We start from the raw sequence: 21215 nt of genomic DNA, 5'->3' as shown, positions 1-21215 counted from the left end.
AGGATTTTTTTTATTTCCTTCGGCAGCTGCTGAAGATGAACTCGGAGCGCCCCGGTGCCCTGCCGGACTGGGACTCGATATTTGCTAGCGTGAAGGACTTTATCCCCTCCCTCGAGTCTGATACCTCCTCCGGAGTAAGACCATTTGCAGCACAATTTACGGTTATGAACATTTTTGTAGATAAGGTGTGAGACGCTTTTATTCAATAGGACCCTTTGAAGTTGGTAAAGGGTATTGTATCGGTATTCTCCATTTTCAGCAATGGGTCAGTATAAACCCGAAGGTAGCTGTCCCCTGTAGTGGTTTACCACTGCAGTATTGTATAATGTATACCTAATACACGAAGTTACTGTGGGTAAATCTCTGTTCAAGAGTTACAGTAAAATGCAGTCTTGTGACCAAGCAAAGGGTTTTCGACCACATGTCTTAAGAGATTGCCCGCGGTTCATCAGTAATAAAATGTTTCACGATTTGTACAATTAAAGCCCTCTCAGACAGCGGATTGGATCTGGCACAGTGTTCGGTTAACTGCACGTCTCCAATTGCCGCATTACTTCTGATTGTGCGTTTAAAATGAATGACATAAGAGGGATCCCCGTTTTCGGTGTTTTTTTTTATCTTCACATGACAGCCTTTTAACTTGACCTTTCGCCGAGCTGCATCTTAGATGAAAACGTTAAAAGTCTGTAAAATTGAGCAGCGTCCTGTTTAACGCCTCAGCTGCTGAGTGTTTGGCTCAGGCATTCAAGCAGTTCGCTAGGGACGCTAATTACATAAGAGTCTGTTTCACTTGCCCTTCAATCCTGCTGTTTGGCGAATTAGCCCTCCACGTCCTTTCACTGGCTTTGAAAGAGACTCCCACACAAATTTTTCAACTCGAGCGTGTAGTCGTAAGTATAAGGCCTACAATAAATCCGGTTAATAAAACAAAACCCTAAACCTAAAGGCCAATTAAGAAACTTAACTAAACCAGAGTCTATTGACGAGTCGTTGACCATTAATTAGGTATAAAAGGAAAAGCTAACTACAAAAAATACTACAGCATCAAAAACAAAGAGCCTCAAGTATAATTCGAGATAAATATTTTGTTCACCCTGCCCTTTCCATTAGTGGATCTGTCTCTTCAGATCTGCCACTCTATGCATCATGCCGGATTCTGGCAAATACGTTCTTGTGACCATCTCTCGCTTACAAGGCAAAACCTAAAAAGGTACCCAAATTAAAAGTCTGAGTAGGGATTTGCGCAGACGTGCTTCTGCTGCAAAAGGAACAGATCAAGGTTAATCTGACAGAAGGGTGAAACGCAACCTTTCGGTTGTTGGGGTTTCTTTACACTTGAAGAAGGCTCAACAATTAAAATCTTTCGCCTTTTTGTTTTCAAGTGTGGAGAAGACGCAACAGCTGGAATGTCACTTCTCTTTTCTAGATTTGAGCGTGGAATGACCCTTTAGTCGTTCAAATCTAAAAGTGTTGATTATGGCTCCTTCAAAACACTCTGAGACTGTTGGGTGATGAACTGAGAATCGGCCTCGCCGAGCTGGTTTTTGGGAAAACGGGTCGTGGTTGCTGCAAGGCAGTACTTGGGGCTGGTGTGGTACTGGATCTGAGAAACCCAGCCTCTGAAACAGAATCCTCTGGGTCTTGTTCATCTTGCTGCAGTCAGACTGTGAGGAGGACGTACCGATATTTCGCCGCACACCAGCCACTCTCCTCCCTGGACAGCCAGAGAATCCTGACAGTTTGTCACTGGGGGATGCGGAGGTCGAGGTAATTTCAGTGACCCATCATTATAACGTCTTCATTTTAGGAAGGCCATGAAGGAAATTATTTTGATTCGCACCTCTTTTAAAATGTACCTTTATTTATTTTTAACGCCTCGGTATGGCTGTCTATTTAGCTACCTCTGTGTAGATTTATCCCTATCTGACGAACACCTTTGTCCATATTGGCTTTAGAAGAAAATACGAGTATTGTATTAGTAATAAAAGGCCCAGCAACTGGAATCATAGGAGCTTCAGATGTAAAGTTCTAAAATTCACATAGTGTCGCACGGGAGGTATGCATAGAGAAAAAGCCTGCAGGAATGATTTGAACCTTTCTTATCATCTCTATCATTAAGGGAATAAGATTGTGGTATTTGTGGTAATAACATCTTGCTTGCATCGATACTTGTAAGACTGTTGGATTTGAAGTAAAACATAATTTAATTGGTAGGAGAGCCAGAGGCAAAGGATGTTTTTCTGTTTTCTTGTGGCCATTAAAGTAACAGGCCTTTATTGGGTCAATTATTGTGTTTTGTCATCGCACTAGGAGCTTTTAGAATCTGTTAGGACTCCTGTTAGGGAGTGCTGGACCAAGGACGATTCATCCCCTCAGAGCACCCAAGATGAACTTGTCTACAAGATATCTGATGACCTGGTGCCTGGAACCTTTGAAGTTCACAATGTGGCAGCAACAGCAGTGTCAGTGCAGATCAACTCCAGCCTGAGTGCAAGACCAGCTGTAGCAAGGGAAGAGGAGCCAGTGAGAAACCAACAAACCAATGCTGACACGTCTGCTGGGTTCCTAAGACTTGCAGAATCCCCTTCACTTGCCTGTGTCTCTGTTGGAGCTCAGGAGGGTGAGACATTAGGCACCAGCCAAGCCAGGAGGTCCAGGAGTTCTGGGAATTGTGCCACAATACCGAGCTTTCCAGCTTCCGAGATTAACCTCTCTGTGAACAGTGCTGGAGGAGACCGTGCAGTGCAGAATAGTGGAGACGGTCCTGTGCAGGATATGCCTTCCAGGAAAACAGATGTTGAACCATCAAGTGGATTTCCTGTTTTATCCTTGGAGGTGAGCACCACCTGTGGTCTGATTTGACTTTGTGCTATAAAAGAGTTATCCAGCAGATTTATTAGGCAGCTGTCGAGTCAGGCTACTTATAATGTCAGGTGGCTTATTCAAAAAATGATGTTGTGAAATTGCACCATGGAGCACGAGCACACCCAGAATGGACTAGTGGGCACATGCTCTAATGGACAATAACATGCTTTGAATGAATGAGATCACCCTCTGCATCCATGATGGCTCGTATATACTGTATGGAGATATGATGCACAACTGCACAATACTGCTCAGTGCCCCCTCTCATTTTTAATACAGTATGTCCCCATGGTCCCATTTATATGTATGGCTTATCTTATTTTTCCATGGTACAGTTTTAGAATAGGCTAATCTTCTAAACCAACAGTAAATTTTAGTACATTTGTCCATTTTTAGCATTACAGAAATCGCCATAAGAAAAAAATATAATTATCTCACATGCCCCAAATGTTTTTTTTTCAGGTGTGCAAAATGATATGAAACTAAAATCTTAGGAGCTTATTCTCCCACCTCATAAATGTACAGAATCAGAAGCTACACATTGACAGTTTCTTCTTTCCTGTGTTGGTTTAGTCACTTGAGCAGTGGGACCTAGACGAAGTTTTACAGACACTGAAACAGAATGGACATCTTGCTTCCTCTGCAGAAGATGTGACAACTCTTGAAACAAATACAGGTATTGACAAATTGAGATTAAATCACTGAAGTGTTCCTTCGCAGGTGGAACAGGCACATTTTAAGAGCTTAACACATTCGAGGAAAGATTTTCATTTAGTAGATGTCCTCGATAAACAGCTTGATGGAAAGCTGTGACTTTTTTAACACTTGATGTAAGATGAGGATCTGCTAAGACAAACATTTAACTACTTCATGCAATTGCATGACAAAGTGATAGGAGAATAAATTTGTTTGAAATAAACACAAATTAGAGTAGAAATCAGAGAGTCAATGACAATGAGCCTGCATTCAGTATAGGAACAAGTAAAAGTTAATTCCATGCAGAAACGCAGAACCTTTTCCTTTTTCCTTTGCGGGTGATGCAATACTCCACTCAAAATGTTCAGTATGCTGTGCATTTTAAAATGTCTTCTTTACTCTCTTTGTGAATCTGTGTGTCCAGCACTAAAAGGGAAGTACTTAATTAGCTGACTTTTCAGTACTATGAATTGGCTTCATCACTCTGCTCTCCTCCTCACTAATAGCTGATGTGTGGTGAGCGTTCTGGCACAATATGGCTGCCGTCGCATCATCCAGGTGGATGCTGCACATTGGTGGTGGTGGAGGGGAGTCCCCATTACTTGTAAAGCGCTTTGAGTGGAGTGTCCAGAAAAGCGCTATATAAGTGTAAGCAATAATTATTATTATTATTACTCTCAGACAGTGCTGTGGAGAAGGCAGAGGGGGCTCTGATGGAGAAGCTGACCGCCCTGTGTGTGAGGCAAAATGCAGACCGCTTATCCGTGAAGCTGAAGAATTCATCTTCTCAATGTCCGTCAGATCTCCGGTAATAAACATGTGCCTTTAGGAGACTGGGGTGAAAGGGTGGTCTCTATAATAAACAGCCATGAGATAAACGCTTCCAGTTATATCTAGGATGTCTCAAGCAGGATTGTGCACTCTTGATCCTGAAGGGTCCAGTCCAGCAGGCTTTATAGGAGGGCAACAAAATCAATGTCAAATACCATCGAACATTAAAAAGTGATTAATTTACGTGCATATCAGACACCCTTTTTGAGAGTGACTTACATTATACACAACATTTATATTAAGTGTAATTATTGTTTTAATGTTACTGTTCAGCTTATGGTAAATAGCAACACATTAGATTGATGTAAAAAGATTTTTGGAGCAATTTGTCCTGTTTAACCAAGAGTTCGAAAAAACAGTTTAATATGAGCTGTTGGTGAGGCTTTGTGTTGTGCCTGGCATCAGTCACATTATAATTTGTGTGCCATGGCGGGTGTCCATTCAAGAGGCTGATATGAAGTTTGTACAGCCACTGTAAATTATTTCATTCATTGCAGTCTGATCATCGTCACTAATTATGGAACAAAATCTGCCGAAATAATAGCTGACGTGTTGTTGGTTAGCTGTAAATAAAATGTACTAATATAGTGTGAACGGGGTCTGTTCTTTGTGTGTCAGAAGTGAATACTGGGCCGAGCTGCAGGTGAAAAGACGAAAGGACTCTCCCACAGTCCACATTGACCTCCGCCACCCTGACCCTCCCAAACACCCCTTCTCTGCAAAGCCACTGGAGAGCCCAAGGCCAAGGCCAACAGAAAATGGGTATCTGTTTCTAATATCTCCTGCATGTTCTCTGTAATTTCTTTATGAACACCACAAGAACAGGACAGAACAGGGCTACAGTACACATTGTGAGGGGTTGTAGTACAGAGATATTGGGGCCTCAGTAAACAGTTTCTGAAATAATGTAGTCCTGTATTTCCCTGTGTTTTTTGGAATCCAAAGTTATTTAATCAGTCTTCTTTTCACAGTAAACTCACAGGAAAGTGTTTGCTGCTCAGAAAACTCCGTGAAACGAACAGGAGTGAAGCGTGTCCTGCACAACCCAGTGGGAAACGGCAGGACTCCGCTGGCGGGATGAAAGATCTCCAGGTCGGAGCACCAGGGAGAAAAAAGGAGCCTTGCGGAACCCAGAGCACGAGCGAGGGAGAGTCCCAGCCTCAGGGCGTAGCTGTAAAACCCCCCCAGTCTGGCCCAGAGAGTGAGCAGAACAGGTCGCGAGAAGGAAGGCTGCTCAGTGTGGAGAGAGCCAGCCCAGAGCTGACAGAGACGCACACTGGCAACAAGAGGTACTTTCACACGGTCTCTTATTAGTAATGGGTAAGATTTCTCCCAATGAACCCTACAGTCCCTTGCAAGTGTGCAGACGCTCCCTAGGATGCCCCATTTTGTGAAATTCCAAAATAATGTTTTCGTGTTTTTAAAACTTAATATTCTATTCAAAACCCGAATGCTCAAGCTTAAGATTTCTAAGAGTAAGAAAAGTAACAATTAATGTCAATGGAACTAAAGAGCAAAAATCAAATGTTGATTGAAGTATTCATTCAATAATGAAGTCATTGGGCAGCCACGAGTCATTGTCAGCTTTCAAATTGGCAGATTTGCTTATATGCTTAAGTTACTTGGGGTTTGCTTATGGACAGCGGTTTTTAAGGTCTTTCCATAGATTCTCAATAGGATTCAAGTCCTTCAAAAACACTTTCTTATTCTTAAGCCACTCCAGTGTAGCTTTGGCCTTGTGCTTTGATTTATTGTAAGGTGAATTTTGTCCCTGTTTTAGATCTGAATCAGGTTTGCTGCTCATGAATGCATCAGCATCTGCCACCATCATCCTAGACAGTGGGGATGGTGGCTGAGTGAGAACTAAGACGGGTTTCAGATTTAATGCTTTGCATGTAGACAAAAAAGTTCCAATTGTGTGTTTGACTGGCTTTCCACAGTGCTGCAGCCTCTAAGGACGCAGAGCGCAGGGAGCAACAAAAAGAGAATATCCGTCGACAGAAGCTTCACCAACACTTGGAAACCCTCAAACCAAAGCGATCAGTAACTGGCAGACGGCCTGCTGCTCACTGTACTAACATACTGTATGACACTGTGAGTTCTGCTGTTGTTTCTAGCAATGCTCAATGCACAGTCTAGAACGTTGAGAAGCTGCAGTTCTTGACTGGGTCTGTCTAGGAATCTATAAAAATTAAGGAGGACTATCACGTCCTCATGAAACTGTCCTTAGTAATCGGGTACAAATTGTTTGATAGTCTCATCAGAGTGCAAATTCCTGGTCCAGAAGCAAATATAATTAAAGTGGTGATTGTCTTATCTCAGGTTTTCTGCCACAAGAGGTTTAAACTTGCTTCCTGCAGATGAGGCACAATCTCTTTGTTATATTGGAACTCAAACTTTCAATTAAGATAAACGATCTCGTTACCAGATTGTATATTAGTTTAAAATAATTGTTTAGGTTTAGATAAAGATATCTTTGTTTTAAGGTGCAGTAGCAAGATTGACCTGCGGAATTGCTCTAGATAATTAAATAGACCAGTGCAGTCGGTGGCAAAGGTCAAGGCCCAGAATGTGGTACCACTTTAAGGTCCATGGTACTGTAGAACTGGTCTTTTTATTCTTTGTGATCAAAAACTTTTTCATGAAATAAACTAGATACTGGATTATTCGAGAGAGAGAAATTGTGCCCAGTAAAGAACAGAAGAAAGCATGCAAGCAAGAGGATGCCAGTGTCACCATGCAGTAAAATGGGTTGCTGACTAATTGAATTAAATTGCCCTCCTGGAATGAATAAAGTATTTGGACTTGAATTGAATAATTAATACAAGGAGTTCAACTAGCTCTTTTGTGAAGAATCCCAAGGCGTTTGTTTCAACGGTAGGGCTAGCCAGCTTGTTCCTAACTCTCACTACCCTGTGTGTAAAATGTCAGGTAATGTTTGGGTCACTACCTTTCAGGAGATTTGAATTCTTGTATTGAGGCCTCTCAAATGTTTGCTGTTCAAGACTAGTGATTCATGTCCTTTAAATTCTGTTTAGCATAGGAATTGGTATTGCTACATTGTCCATCTTTGTAATGTGTCGAAGAATACAGTACACTATTTAAAAGAGGTCTTTGTAACTAAAACTGTTTTCATCTTTTTAAAGGAGGCCTCATATTTGCCTTCTATCAGCACTCTATCTGCAGAGAGTGAACACAGAGAGACCCTCCTGCTGACTGTGTCCCTGGCCAGTCTTGGGCAGGTGTCAGTTAGTGGTCGGACCAGCGGCCAAACTCTTGACATGGCGTTATCAGGATCCCATGTGTACAACTCTCTGGTGACATGGTTTCTGTCTTTGGTGAGTATTTTACCGAGAAATCAAAAACATTAGGGGTCATTATTATTCCTCCATTCATTATCAGAAAGCTGCTTATTCCTTGTAAGAACTGTGGCGACAAGAAGCCAATTTCAGAAGTATAGGTTATGAGGGTGGATCACATCCTTGGCTGGGTTAGAAATACCATTTATTCTAGGCGGGATATCTGTAGGAAGTGGGAGGAAATTCACAGAAAAGCAAGAGCAGTACTAACTACCACACTACCATGCCACTCAGGTCATATTTATTATTGATCTAAATATGTCTTGACAAAGCCCAATTTGAGGATATTTTCAAATTGGTAGTCCTGTTCCAAGACTTTTCAATGTTTTTTGATGGAAGTCTGTGATACGCTCAGCTTCTTGATTTTGTATTCAGATTGAATCTCTGACCGTTAGAATTATGCTATAATGGAGAGCAACAGTTTCTAATACCTACACCCGCACTAGCATTTAAGCAGCATTGTTAACTTGCGTGCCTTCATTGTAATTAAAATCCTTAACCCTTAAATTAAACAGGCTCTTTGTTATTCATAAGAAAAATTAAACTGAACAATTCGTCTGTTAAAAAAATATTTTCTATTCCTTCAACACCAGTTAGCCAAACCTTTGAGCCCCTGTCACAAACACAGCAATTAATACCCAGTTAGATTTTCACAACCGCTTCTGCAAAATAAATGGTGGTCTTGTCATTGTCGACATTAAAATGCAACAGACTGGAATAGCTTTTCAAAATGCCTGGATCCATGTGTGGGAAACTAAGACTGGATTCCACTTGTCTTTTACAGGTGGGCCAGCGCCCGCTCGGCCATGCTGGAGAAGAGCTGCACCCTCCTTTCTGGGTGGCAGGGCTGCAGCACCTGTGGAGAGAGGATGGCCTGGCGCTATACGTGTGCGCTGCCGCGCCTGGAGAGAGTCTGCAGCACAGCAGGCGACACAGAGTCAGGACTCTCCTCTTTGCTCAGCTGGGGTTACGTGCCCATGAAGTCAGAAACATTATCTTAAGTCCCAATCATTTTAACAGTGGGGTTTAAATGATTAAACCCTACTCTTAACGGGACTTACTTAATCTGGCATTCAGAACCATTTCTGATTGCTCGGCTTAACTTAGTGGAGAGCACATAAGCCTGCTTGGCCTGTTGCTATGTTTCACAACAACGTTTGTGCTATAATTTGATTTAATGTATCTGTACATTCGATGGGATGTCGCAGAAGCTAATGTCACCTATGAGAAAACATATTTCATGTTTGAAAAGTGGGCAATGAAAAGATTTTGACAGAAATCCCGGAAGATTTTTGTTTTATCTGGTTTCCTTTTTTCATAGTAGTTGACTTGCTGATTATTATAAAGGATGAGAGGATACGTCCTTTCACGTGGTGCAGTTTGTGCAATTTTTAAAAGCTGATACTGTTTGTTTTCTGAAAAAGTTTCCGTGCGTCAAAAAAAGGGTTGTATTAACAATACAAACATATGGTTTGATGTTATGCGTTATGTGTTATTAGCAGGTATCTAATTATCTTTTTTGAATGATAGGAAGCTACATTTTAAATAAATCCAGTAACAAGTATCGCGTATGACCTCTTACAGATGTGGTTGTGCCTTGTTACCTTTACAGTAAGAGTGTTATTGTTTGTGTTTTCAGAAGAGAGAGGGGGAGAGAAGCAGTTCAGTGTTCTACCAGCGGGTCTGCAGGTTCCTATCCCAGACCTCTTTGCACACCGTTGTCCCCTGGGCACAGGACCTGAATTTTCTCCTTGCCAAGCAGGCATACCCCCTGCACTTCAGTGTGCCCTCTGCTCGCCTCGACAGCTTTATCTGTGTCAACCCTGAGAGGAAGGTAAGAGTTGCTGGCTTTTTCCAGGTCACAGCCTGGGGTGTAAGCATATTTCTGAACATATTTTAAAGGACTGTATGGCCAAAAGAGTTGTAGTTAGAAGAGTTTATTTTTCTCCTGTCATTAAAATAGGTGTACTCTGATTTACTGATAGACTGTTTTGGGTGTTTTACAGAGACCTGCTATATCTAGAACAGAAGAAAAGTTGCAAACCATAATTCAGCAAATACAGTTCATTTAATTACTAGATGCTGTTCATCTAAGGATTTCATCTAGCCTTTATCTAAATGATCTTGGGAAATTTGAAGTAACTAACTTGTTCCAGACACCCATAATATTCTGTAAAGAAGAGCACCCTGTTTGCGGCACATTCTCTTAATTTCCAAGAGTTCTTTGGTAACTGGTTTTAGTGTAAGTCCTGAACTGTCCCTCTTTAAACTTTATGGCAATGGTGTGTGTTAAACCTCAGAGTGTAGTGTCAAAGAGATCTATTCTTACTTGGTGAATATTGTTCAGGCACTAGAGAAGGCCTTTGGGACGACTCCTGGCTTCTATTGGCAGACTGTGGAAATAGAAGGACACATCTGTGAGAGTGCAGGAGAAACAGCAGACAGTCAACACACCAATACTGAGGTACGCTAGAAAGATGTGAGACAACTCATGCCCATCTTTGTGCTGCAACTCTAAAGTCATTTAAAGGTTAAGTGGAGGTTTTACTTCCAACTTAATCAGCACTTTTTTCCTGATAATACAGATCCTTTGGAGTTAAATTATTTTAAATCACTGAAAAATTTATAGTTTTTGTTTGCTTGTATGATTTATTATCCTCATTAAGTTCATTTCAAACATGAACTCATGCAGAACAGTTATATAGTACTATAGTAAAATATCTCCTGTGGAAAATGTATGAAAACGGATACTTGACTATTCTCATACCACCTTCCCTATTTACTACATACAGTATGTGTCGTTTCCAGGTGGCCATGGCTGTGGGCTACAGCACCCTCTTTGAGGATCCTCTTGTGATTCTCCACACTCTGCAGCTGCTCCTGAGCTCTAACCTAGATGTCTGTGGACTTCGTCTGCTCTACCCAACACATAGTCTGCTGAAAAACAGCACAGGTACAGGATTCTGAATGAGAATGTTTGTTGTTATATGGTATGGGTGAAGAGGGGCATCAGAGGCATTGTAATGTAGCAATAAAGAGTTTTGGTGCAATTGCAGAGGAATTTAATGAGTATGTCCCTCAGATGGCACAATTTCTAAAAGTAAACAGAGGAAATAAGGGCTAAATTAAGAACATGACAAAGAATGTGATTGGAAATGCAATGTTCTACTATATGAAATTTTAAAAAAAGAAGAGAAAAGGAGAGAAAAAATAGGCTCAATAAAATCCTTTATTTCAATGCAAAGCCTTTATTTTATTCACTAGATGGCAGCAAAGTAAAGTCTTCTTCAGTAAGAGGGTTCTGCCCATTCAGGTGTGTTTTCTGTCTCAGGACACCATGGGTGACCAGTAACACAACTCTGTGTTTCTGCTTCAGGATGCCTGCCCTCAGGGTATGAGCAGAGCTGTGCCCCCAAGCCTGTCCTTGCCCTGGCTTTCAGAGGCCCCAGAGCTGCTGCAGTGTGGCTGGATGTAACAGGCCCCTCAGACCCGCAGCTAGCCAGCTTGACAGACCCCAACTCGATCAACGCCACGCACTGCTCCAGCTCGGACAGGCCCCTGTTCTACACTCCCCGCCTGGCCAGTCGTATCCAATGGGGGCTGTGCATTTGGTTTGGGGGGAGAGTCCCAGTGGGTGGGACATTTGACGCGGGACCACAGAATAGCACAACTGTTCCAGGGGATGGGTGAGTACAGCATGCTTTCTGAAGAGTCTTCAGTCAAAGTGTGGCTCCTTGGAATGCCAGATGCCATCTTGGAGATCATGTTACTTCAGACTTTTGACAAGAAACACAACTTTAGGCACCAAGTAAAGAATTCCCTACTGAGCAAGCACTTTGTTTATTGGGTGGCAAGTCATTAGAGATCGTGCATTGCGGTTTGATCAAAAAGTAGATACTACTGCAGCACGGATATGGCATCAGAGAATGTTAGCTACAATTGATCTTGACTCTTGATTGACCACATTGGATAACTGCCAAACAATAAATGTCAGGGCTGTTGCTATTCACTGTTTTTTTTAATTGACATATTGGTTAGTTTTTTCATTTATGGCTTCCCAAATCTGGGCTATTGTGGCATTCAGCTCCACTTACCACTACTGCCCTTTCTTCACCACAGAAGAAGAGAAGGGGTATGTATGATCGTGCTTCAGGAGTGTCAACGTCAAAGTCTTGTCAAAGACTTCAAAGAGTGCGGAACTTACATTGTGCTGCTTGTTCCACAAAGGTCCACCACTGTTCTGTCCTTCCACGCCCAAGAGGAGAAATGTGGTGATGGAATGGTGAGCTCCTCAGGCTTAGCCAGGCCTCCTGCTGCTCTCTGCTCTACAATCACAGGTAATATTGCTTACCAAACAAAATCTTTTGCAATTTATTTTCAGTGTATGGCATAGAATCATTGCAATTACCTAGAAAATATTGTCTTAATCCAAACCCAGGAGTCCCCAAATTAGGCCATTGTTCTTTTTTCATGCTGGAAAGTGCTACAGAGGTGCTATATGACATTACCATTTTAGTATCAAGGTCGGTAATTCCTCGACCAGAGATGGCAATTTTTGATCATCACAATAATAAAAGGTTACCGACAATTGTATGCCCATCTGTGGAGATTTATTATCCAGTTGTCAGCTAATGATATAGCTTGGACTGAAATCAATCATAACTAAGCTTACATGTATATGTCTCAAAATGCGCTCTGAAAGGCTGTTTTGTTTGACGCATTCAGAAGTCAGTGTCCCAATACCATTGCTTGCTTTGGCTAAAGCAGTGTCCTCTGCTTCCCACATAGTGGACGTCTTCTTGTTGGTGTCTCCAGCCATCCCTCCTTGTTGCTATGGAGATGTCCTCGCCGTGTGTGTCAAGAGAGGCTACAACATTCGGGGCCTGCAGAGGCTGCAGCTCTCTCCCAGACGAGCCCAGGCCTTGGGGCTGACTGGCCCGCAGGTAACTTAGTCCTTACAACCCAAGGGAACCACGGTGCGTATTATGAAATTGAAGAGAAATTGCTAGGTTTACAGTATTAACGTAGTGCAGCAGGAGTGGAAAACAAAATTCACGCTGTTTGTCACAGTTGACTGGTTTCCTGGACCCTAATGGCTGACAGCTGCTGCTTTTAAAACCTAAATGTGCTAAAGAACAGAGCAGTTTTCTATATCGCAGCAATATTTTGTCATTAACGTTCAACATCGTGACATGCTTAACAATTCATTTTAAAATGCTTGTGAATTTAAGCTTCTATACGTCCTTAAAACATATTGGAAAAATAATCTAAACCTGTAATCTAACATACCTGATCTCGCTTTCTTTGGAATCTGTAGGTTTTGGTGTTTTGCTCTCCTCCACCTTTCCTGGACGTTTCGAATGAAAAAGAGGAGGATTTCCAGGTTGGCTTGCCATCTCACTGCCTGATTGTTCTCCTGAGGAGGGAGCATGCATGGCGACACTGTCCCAGCCTTCTTGCAGGTTACTGACCTCTGCATCAAACCTTCCTTAGGATGGAGTGAGCTGCTGCACTGGAGAGGATGCCATTCCCACACGTTTCCTTTTCCTACAGGCTTGATGAATGAGTTTGCAGAGCAGGGTTTGCTGTCGACCATCGGCAGCAGGCTCCCCGCCGACGTCAACATAGATCCAGACCTCTGCTTCCACTCGGTGCGCTACAGTGACAGCCTGTTACACAGCCTGGGTAAGTCAGAGGGTGTTTCCACTATTCCCAGTACCAAAGATAAGGCTCTGCAAATGTTGTTCAAACCATTGTAAATCCTGCAGCCGCTTCACGTACAGTAATGCATGTCTCATCAGTTAACAGACTTTTTAATTTCCCTATGGCATCTTCACTGCAGTCCCTTATTCATTATAAAAACTCGTTCTTGAGTCTTTATGATCAATGACAGACACACAAATTCATATAATTCTAAGAACACTGTGACTGTGTCATTAAGACTGACTTGTGTCTGCAGGCGGCTCTATGTGGTCGGTGCCAGAAGGTGGCAGTATCTACCTGGACATGCTGTCAGTGTGTAGCTTTCCTTCTAACCCTGAAGTGGAGCAGGTGGTGATTTTGACCCTGACCAGCAGAGACATTGAAGGTTCTGGACTGGAGTTTCTGCGTAAGATGCTGAGAGGAGAAGCCTCCCAGGCAGGCAGCCCAGCAGGTACCCTCATCCTCAGTCAGCAGTCGAGATGTTGTTCAGGATTTACTCACAGACTTTGAATGCTATCAGTCTACATACATTGTGAAGGCAATCTTTTTGTGGCATTTAATTTTAAATCGGGTTTTCTCAACTAGTATTCTGTGAGACTTCAGAGACTATCCTGGGATCCCCAACACAAAGGTGTCCTTTATCCTCCAGTCTAGAACAGCAACAAATCTGCTCTTACAGTGTTTTGTGGTACATCCGTTCACCTGTAGTTAGCTTCTAGGATTCCCAGCCATGTTGTTGAAGCTGATACCATTTGCTCCTTGCAAAAAACAGCTGAAAGAAATCGATTAGCTACTAGCAACCAAGTCAGCTAGATGGGCTGAATGGCCTCCTTTGTCAGGTTTTCTTATATATATAAACTTGTATAATATAAATACAATAATCAAACTGACATTTGTAATGTTTAATTAAAACAGTGTTTCAGGAGAATGATTTCTTGATAAGGGGCCATCCAGTCAAAAATGGTTTAGAACTACTGCTTAGTTATTTAACTGGCGATGCTGTTCAATAACTAGTGTCTGTGAAGCACCGTTTGTGGTATTCATCTTTTCTTTTTTCACATGGACTTATACAAGATACTTGCGATGTCATTTGGCCTATTAAAACTACTACATATTGTACACTCTGTACTACAGACCAATTTTAGACAAAATATATACTGTATACTGGCTGCCATGTTCCCATGGACAAGCACAGTACACCTGAGAGGCCCTCAGCGTGACTCTGTGATGGTGTGCATGCGTCCTTTGCTGGACACCATTGATGTTACTATCTTCTGGCCTCTGCTGCATTGAGTGTGTAGTTCTTACTATACAGTTGTTTGAATAAGCCAAGTATGTACAGAGCTTAGTTCTAAACTAATCTTAAAGGCAGGCATTGCCCTTTGTTGTACATTTGAATGACTTTAAATATAGACCATGTGTCATGCCTGTCTCCAGCAGGTCCCAATGAGGGGGGATTTGAACTGCTGGCGATGAAGTGGCTGCCAGAGCTGACGCGACTCCAGGCCCGGGAGGTCAGCCCCTTTGAGGTGGGGGACCGGCGATGGAGGGACAGCTTAGCAGCACTGGCATCGGTGCCAGCCTTGGTTTGTGCGCTGAGAAGGGTCAATGCTTTCGCTGTCCTCCGGCAGCTGCTAAAAGACACTGCTGGCAGCCTGGACAGAGTGATGTCGCCCACCCCTGAGCTGGCCTTCCGCCAGGCTGCCCTGTTCTTCACGGACAAAGAGCTGCTCCCAGGTTCTGCTTGAACTCGCCGTAGTGCACTCTAACGGGTTTGCAGAATGGGCTAGAAGTGGTTTTCAGATATGAGTCAAGAGATGGTATGACGATTGCTTTGGTAGTTCTGGTATCTGCTAATTCTAAATATTGTAGGTTGCTTATAAAATAACTGTTTGGAAAAGGTGAATTTCAGAACAAAGAAATTAATAGACTTGGGATAGACATTGGGACCAAGAGAAAACATAGGCACTGCATAGGCTTTATGTGACCATTGTTTGTGCTCGTGATGGGCTACATGTAGGGAAACACACTCGTGCACAAAACTGTGTAGTTTTCACCGTTCTTGTCTATTGGAAGTGATGTCCATGTGAAGCATAGTTTTCATCATACAGATGTTTGACTTTTGTACCCTGAAATTCTTTTAACCTAGATAACAGTGCCCGTCCATTACTAAGATTCCTGCCTCCTCCCAGAAAGTGCGGCCCTGTTCCAGGTAATCATGGGATTCCCTTTTTTCCCTCCTATACTGTATACTGGCTGTATACAGTATACAGCCGGTAAACGGTACCGAAGCATTCGGTCCAAGTCCAACAGACTACGGAACAGCTTCTACCTCCAGGCAATAAGACTGCTAAATAGCCAACCTGCAGCTCCTTCAGCAAACCACCTGTAATGGCTACATGGACACACAGTTTTCATTGTATTCAGCATAACCGCACTACTTGTATATATTGCATACACCATGGACATATAGCACATAGACACATGCAGCTCTATTCATATTGAGTTTTATTCAATTTCAAAAAACGTAACCTCAATTTTGTGATTTTTGTGATTCTTGTGAGCTCGCAGAAAAGACATTTCATTGCCAGCAACTACTGCTGCGCGCCGTATTGTTGTGCATTTGATAAATAAACTTTGATTTGATTTTGATTTGATTCCTAGGTGTTAGCAGGGATGTGAGAAACACACATCTATTCTAAATCCTGTGTGTATATGAAAAATAAGTGATTCTACATTTAAAAAATGTGAACCTTATTTTCTTTTTACTTGTAGCAATGATTTACCTCGAGCAGATACTCTGATGGAATAATTTAACTGAATTTAGGTTTTTAAATTTTCTTATGCTAGGAAAGCAGCAGTGGAGGGACTGGCCGGAGTCGGTCTTCAGTTGCATGGTAGAGGGTAAGTAATTACAATGGCCTTTTTTGTCAAATAATACGTCAAAGACATCCTACCCAAACCTGAAAACAGATCTCATAGTAACATAAAAGAGATTTTGATGCTGCAGCACAATTGTTAAACCCTGTATGTAGAGTAATTAGCTAGATGTGTGGTTAATCAAACTTCAGAACCGGGAGCTGATTTTGAGTAATGGTGTTCTGTAGACCCTGAGCCCCTCTTCACCGTGGCTCTGTTCAAACCTGGAGTCTGGTGCCGCCCCTTCAGCAAGATCCTCAGCAAAGTGCGACAGAGCGGCTTCTCTGTGGTTGGCCTCAAGCTGGTGGTGCTGGACACTGGGAGGGCTGCTGCTGTGATGTCTGCTGCGGAGGGACAGGTTTGGCACCTGACGGTCTTCGGACAGCGTTGTGTTGATTCACTGTCTTGTTATATTATGGTCTGTTACTGCGGCGGTATCAGATCAGGAATGTGACCATTAATGCAGAGTGCCTATGTAGTTAGCTGGAGAATTTAAATAATTATCTTAAACTGTTCACCTTGAATGAAATTTGGAACAAATTCAGATGGACCATGGAGACATTCTTGAGGGTATTGAACTGCTGCATTAAGCTGTGCACCTTTTTATCTACATGCACGCCATTACAGACACAGAAGATAGCTGCACTGTGCTGTTGTTGGTAATATGAGGTTCCCTATGGACACAGAAATGAAACAACTAAATAATACTCATCTATTCAATTAAAACAATGTTTTTTTAGTTTTTAAGTGATTTTTCTAGAATTGGGTCAATGGGCTAATGTCAGTATGTCATTTAAACAGCTTCGGAGTTTAATGAATACACTGCAATAGCAATATTCTCAGTGTGACACTGACTGTCTCAGCAGAAGCCTGATGCTCTGGACGCCCATGTGCAGTACCTCACCTCAGGCCCCTCCCTGGCTCTGGGTCTCCAGAGGGAGAACGCAGTAAAGAGGCTGCTTGACTTGCTGGGACCAGAGGACCCCCGTGTAGCTCGAGCCCAGGATCAGTTTCTGTGGAGAGCTCATTATGGCACTGACCTGGTTCACAATGGGGTTTATGGTGAGCAGAACTGCAGTCTTATTGTAGCATGAAAACTGCAATGTGAAATCTGGTGCATTCCTTTGACAATGAAAGCACATCTCACAGGGTGCTGCATCGACACCATGTGCCCACCATTTGTATCTACAATGTGTCTACGTCATGGATGCAAGAACCAGGCACACAGGTGCTGTTAGTTTTGCATTTGGACCAATTTTAATTGCTAAATTGTGGAGAGGTTTTTTTAGCCGTGTTGCTTCAAGTGAAATGAACCAAAGCAAAACAAATTCTGTATTGCCACCTTGCTTTCTCTGAGCATTTGAACAGTTTTCCTATGTTCCAGGCTCCAGGTCATACCTTCAGGCAATCGCAGATGTGAAGATGTTCTTTCCTGAGGGCCTGTGCTGTGCGGAAAGCACATTAATGAAGCACGAAGAGGTGCGTTTCTCCGAGGCAAAAAAAACTAATTGTTTTGCTCTTCCCTTGTTACATTGTGGCTGCACATAATTTACAACCCTAAAGGGCATTTTCCCCTATAGAAGTTATATTCAAGACTGGATTGTAGAAACATAAGTGTGGCTTTACTTTAGCCAGAGGTTTTAACTATAAACCCTTAGTTTTATAGATTTTTGGCTCAGATGATCACATCATGAATCGTTAAACAAGTTTGTATTACTGGCCACTTTGCAGGTTCATAAAAGTTTTAAGCAGCTGTTTTGTGTTTGTTCTCCCACATTTTGGCCAGACCATATCTAGATTGTTCCTAATGCCTACCATGCCTTGTTAATGAAGCAAATTGTAAAAATGGCAAATGTTCTGGTTTATGGCTTCAACGTTAAAGAAAATTACTACTGGCTTGAATGTCGTGGTCACCCTTTGTCACAGTTGGAGACTAAGACTTCACTAATAGATCTTGGCTTCAAAAATGAACAATTTGAAAGATTTTAATCAACAAAATGTATGAACTTTTCTCAGATACCATGTGTGACCTCTGACCTCACTGTCAGCACAGAACGAATAAAAAGTTACAGGATTGCCCTGCACACAAGAAACACTGACACCATACCCCTGATCACAACCACAGGACTGAAGGGAGGTAAGACAATCTAGCTAGTTTTCAGGACTTTACCCAGCACTGTGGTTTGCTCTTCTTGCATCTAGCCAAACGCATCTTCTGCCTTTATCAGGACCAGACTTTAGTCAAACTTCATGATCTAGACCTACTGTAAAGCTAACCAACACTTGTTTTACATCTAAATGTTACATGTTTCCCGTTGTCAAATTTGTATGTTTAGAGAATATCATAGCTGTACCTTGGGTATTCAGACAAGCACAGTGAAAATCGCAGTGTGATGGCAGCAGTTCAAGCAGGAGCCTGTTGCTGTTCCCTCCTAGGACTGTTTCTTTGTGTGTGTGTGTATGTCAGAGCCCTCTGTGCGCAGCGCTCTCTGCCAGACCACCTGCCTGCTCATCCCCACCCCGCTCCTGCAGTCCCGCCGACGAGCCCTCGATCTCGATCTGGTGGAGCAGCTGCTGAAGAGAGCCTGCCACCTGGTGGCCGGGAGACTCTGTGTGCTGGACACTGAGCAGAGCAGGCACATTGAAGAAGCACTGAAGTCACCCCAGGAGAGCACCTCAGTGGTGAGTGCACATCAGTGTCCAGCAATGTTAGTCATCTCTGTCCTTCTCTTTTATATCTGGGCTGAACAAGTTTAACTAACTAGATTTGGAAAGTGTAATTCTAAGGCAGACAACAGGGTCACGCAATACTTCCAGTGCTTTAATACAACCAGCACTCTGGTACACAGATCCTGTTCCAAATTAAATAAAGGAGCTGGTGGTAGTGAAATTCTGCTGTGAAAGAAAATGAAAAATCTACAAGTTGCATAGCCCTCATATAGAGCATTGCAATTTTTTGTCATTACAAAAATTCAGGAACTCCTTCCAGTATCAAAACAGCCGTGAAAGATTAGATGAGTCTTGATCTTACGCCTGTGTTCTTTTCAGAGTGCCAGTCTGGCCAATGTCCCCTGTCTGATCCTTGCACTTCAGCGAGACAATGCTGTCACCTGCTTCGAGTCCATCCTAGACAGGTAACATCTGGTGTGCTTTACCATAAATGACTTCTCAACAGAAAAAGTTGAATTCAAGTACATAAATGTACATTTCCATGTGCTTTTATATTTTGGCGTTTCTGTTAAATATTAAGCACCAGCTCTGAGGAATAGATAGGAACTGTAATCTAATGTGTAGCTAGAGACCTCATTATAACATGCATCACTTCTGCTTTGACATGCATAGTCTCATCTCTGTTTCAATCAACTGGCTGTACAGAACTGGTACATACTACATTTGCTGTTATTCAAACTCCTTTTCATATTTCAGCATTTTGATCTTCAAAGCCTGATCCTGGGTATGATTTTGTTTTGTAACTGAGAATAATAAGGCAGACTATCTAATCCTGTTGATTGTTTTATATCCACAGTTTGTGGTTGAGGAAAACTGTAATCGTGTACTGTGTAATTTTCAGTCTGAGGGTTAAAGACCATGTTATGTATGTAAAACTTGCCAGAACTGTTTGTATCTTAAAGTACATTTTGTTTCAGTATTTGTCTGGAGAAGCCTGAGCTGGTGGATGTGCGGAGGGCAATTCTTTATCCTTACAATGAAAAGCAGGCAAGTGGAAAAAAATTTCTCTTTGGATTTAGCTTTTAAACATTTTCTCTCAACTGCTGTTCTTCATTAGTATTGTATATTCACCAATTTTCAAGTAGATGAAAGGTTCCAGCAGAGCAACGTGTGGCAGATAAGCACAGCCTGGAAACCAACAGAGGGACACCCCCCAGCTCCACAATATGGAAAATTGAATATTTTTTCCCCCACAAATTACTTTTCCATGTTATATCCTCCTAATCTGGAATCCCCAGTTGTTAAATAGCTCAACCACTCAGTGCTGCAAGCTCGCGGGAACCTGGAAAGGCCCTGGGGCTGCTGTTGTAAAGCTGTCATGACTGACACAAGCCCTGTCCTCTAGCAACACGGTACAGAAGACAACGCTGCTACACAGTCCATCTTATTTACCTTTTAAGTTGAAAGAGCTCACTTCTAAGACGAGCAATGTGACTGGTGCTTTATTGACGTGTGCTTGTTTTCGCAGGCTGCAAAGCTACTGTGCTGCCTCTTCGATTCCCTGTCCCCCGACAGCCTGCACAGTATTGTGCCACAGGACACTGCACGGAGCTGAATACTGCAACAGCTTCCACACAACGGGCTGTAGGTCTGGGTCTGCAGCACAACCAAGAACTAAAGCCATACATTCAGAGGTATTGTAAGCCCATGCTACGCAAGGTATACAACTGAGAATGACAGCTTTTTGGAGAATATATCCAATGTTAAAGTATGTAAGCACTGAAGTGGCCCCAGGAAGAATGGGCCACTTGTTGCTGGGAGAACAAGGCCAGCAACCTCGCTAAAGGCTACACCACCCTAACTCCCCCTTTTTCTTTTAGATGCTTGACTTGGTGTTGAGCATGGTGACAAATGCCAGAAACCTATAAGACCCCTTTTCTCTGGATTGCACTACACTAGTCATTTCTGAATGAAAGAGATGGCAGCTCTTTCAGGGCAGAACAAAATGTTTTCTTACAGTTTAAAAACGTGAACTGGGATGAACTGAATTTCCTACCAAAAACCTTTGTAGCATGGGTTTACCATTCTATAAATATTTATATATTTTTATGTTGCTATTTACAATATTAAAAATGTAAAACATGTTATTGATCATATATTAAATTTCACTTA

The 21215-nt window shown here is 42.4% G+C and overlaps 1 protein-coding gene across 1 annotated transcript in view; it reads left to right on the top strand.

The window, feature by feature from the left end:
• LOC148818582 (dynein axonemal assembly factor 8) overlaps window positions 1–21215 on the top strand; it is a 22686-nt gene extending 1471 nt beyond the window's left edge. The window contains exons 2-31 of the mRNA XM_088936883.1: window positions 27–134; window positions 1660–1767; window positions 2311–2835; window positions 3439–3541; window positions 4243–4369; window positions 5011–5154; window positions 5364–5681; window positions 6333–6486; window positions 7539–7730; window positions 8536–8688; window positions 9391–9585; window positions 10099–10215; window positions 10560–10704; window positions 11128–11437; window positions 11979–12088; window positions 12540–12694; window positions 13069–13213; window positions 13305–13436; window positions 13711–13905; window positions 14892–15191; window positions 15604–15666; window positions 16305–16358; window positions 16562–16731; window positions 17240–17435; window positions 17758–17852; window positions 18390–18510; window positions 18841–19055; window positions 19422–19507; window positions 20021–20090; window positions 20572–21215. Coding sequence (XP_088793009.1) covers window positions 27–134; window positions 1660–1767; window positions 2311–2835; window positions 3439–3541; window positions 4243–4369; window positions 5011–5154; window positions 5364–5681; window positions 6333–6486; window positions 7539–7730; window positions 8536–8688; window positions 9391–9585; window positions 10099–10215; window positions 10560–10704; window positions 11128–11437; window positions 11979–12088; window positions 12540–12694; window positions 13069–13213; window positions 13305–13436; window positions 13711–13905; window positions 14892–15191; window positions 15604–15666; window positions 16305–16358; window positions 16562–16731; window positions 17240–17435; window positions 17758–17852; window positions 18390–18510; window positions 18841–19055; window positions 19422–19507; window positions 20021–20090; window positions 20572–20658 — 4893 coding nt within the window. The 3' untranslated portion in view covers window positions 20659–21215. The remainder of the gene's footprint in view (window positions 1–26; window positions 135–1659; window positions 1768–2310; window positions 2836–3438; window positions 3542–4242; window positions 4370–5010; window positions 5155–5363; window positions 5682–6332; window positions 6487–7538; window positions 7731–8535; window positions 8689–9390; window positions 9586–10098; window positions 10216–10559; window positions 10705–11127; window positions 11438–11978; window positions 12089–12539; window positions 12695–13068; window positions 13214–13304; window positions 13437–13710; window positions 13906–14891; window positions 15192–15603; window positions 15667–16304; window positions 16359–16561; window positions 16732–17239; window positions 17436–17757; window positions 17853–18389; window positions 18511–18840; window positions 19056–19421; window positions 19508–20020; window positions 20091–20571) is intronic.

This window comes from Atractosteus spatula, chromosome 18, assembly GCF_055471065.1.
Source record: "Atractosteus spatula isolate fAtrSpa1 chromosome 18, fAtrSpa1.hap1, whole genome shotgun sequence".
In the NCBI taxonomy this organism is placed as follows: domain Eukaryota; kingdom Metazoa; phylum Chordata; class Actinopteri; order Semionotiformes; family Lepisosteidae; genus Atractosteus; species Atractosteus spatula.
This window is presented reverse-complemented; position numbering and strand designations above follow the sequence as displayed.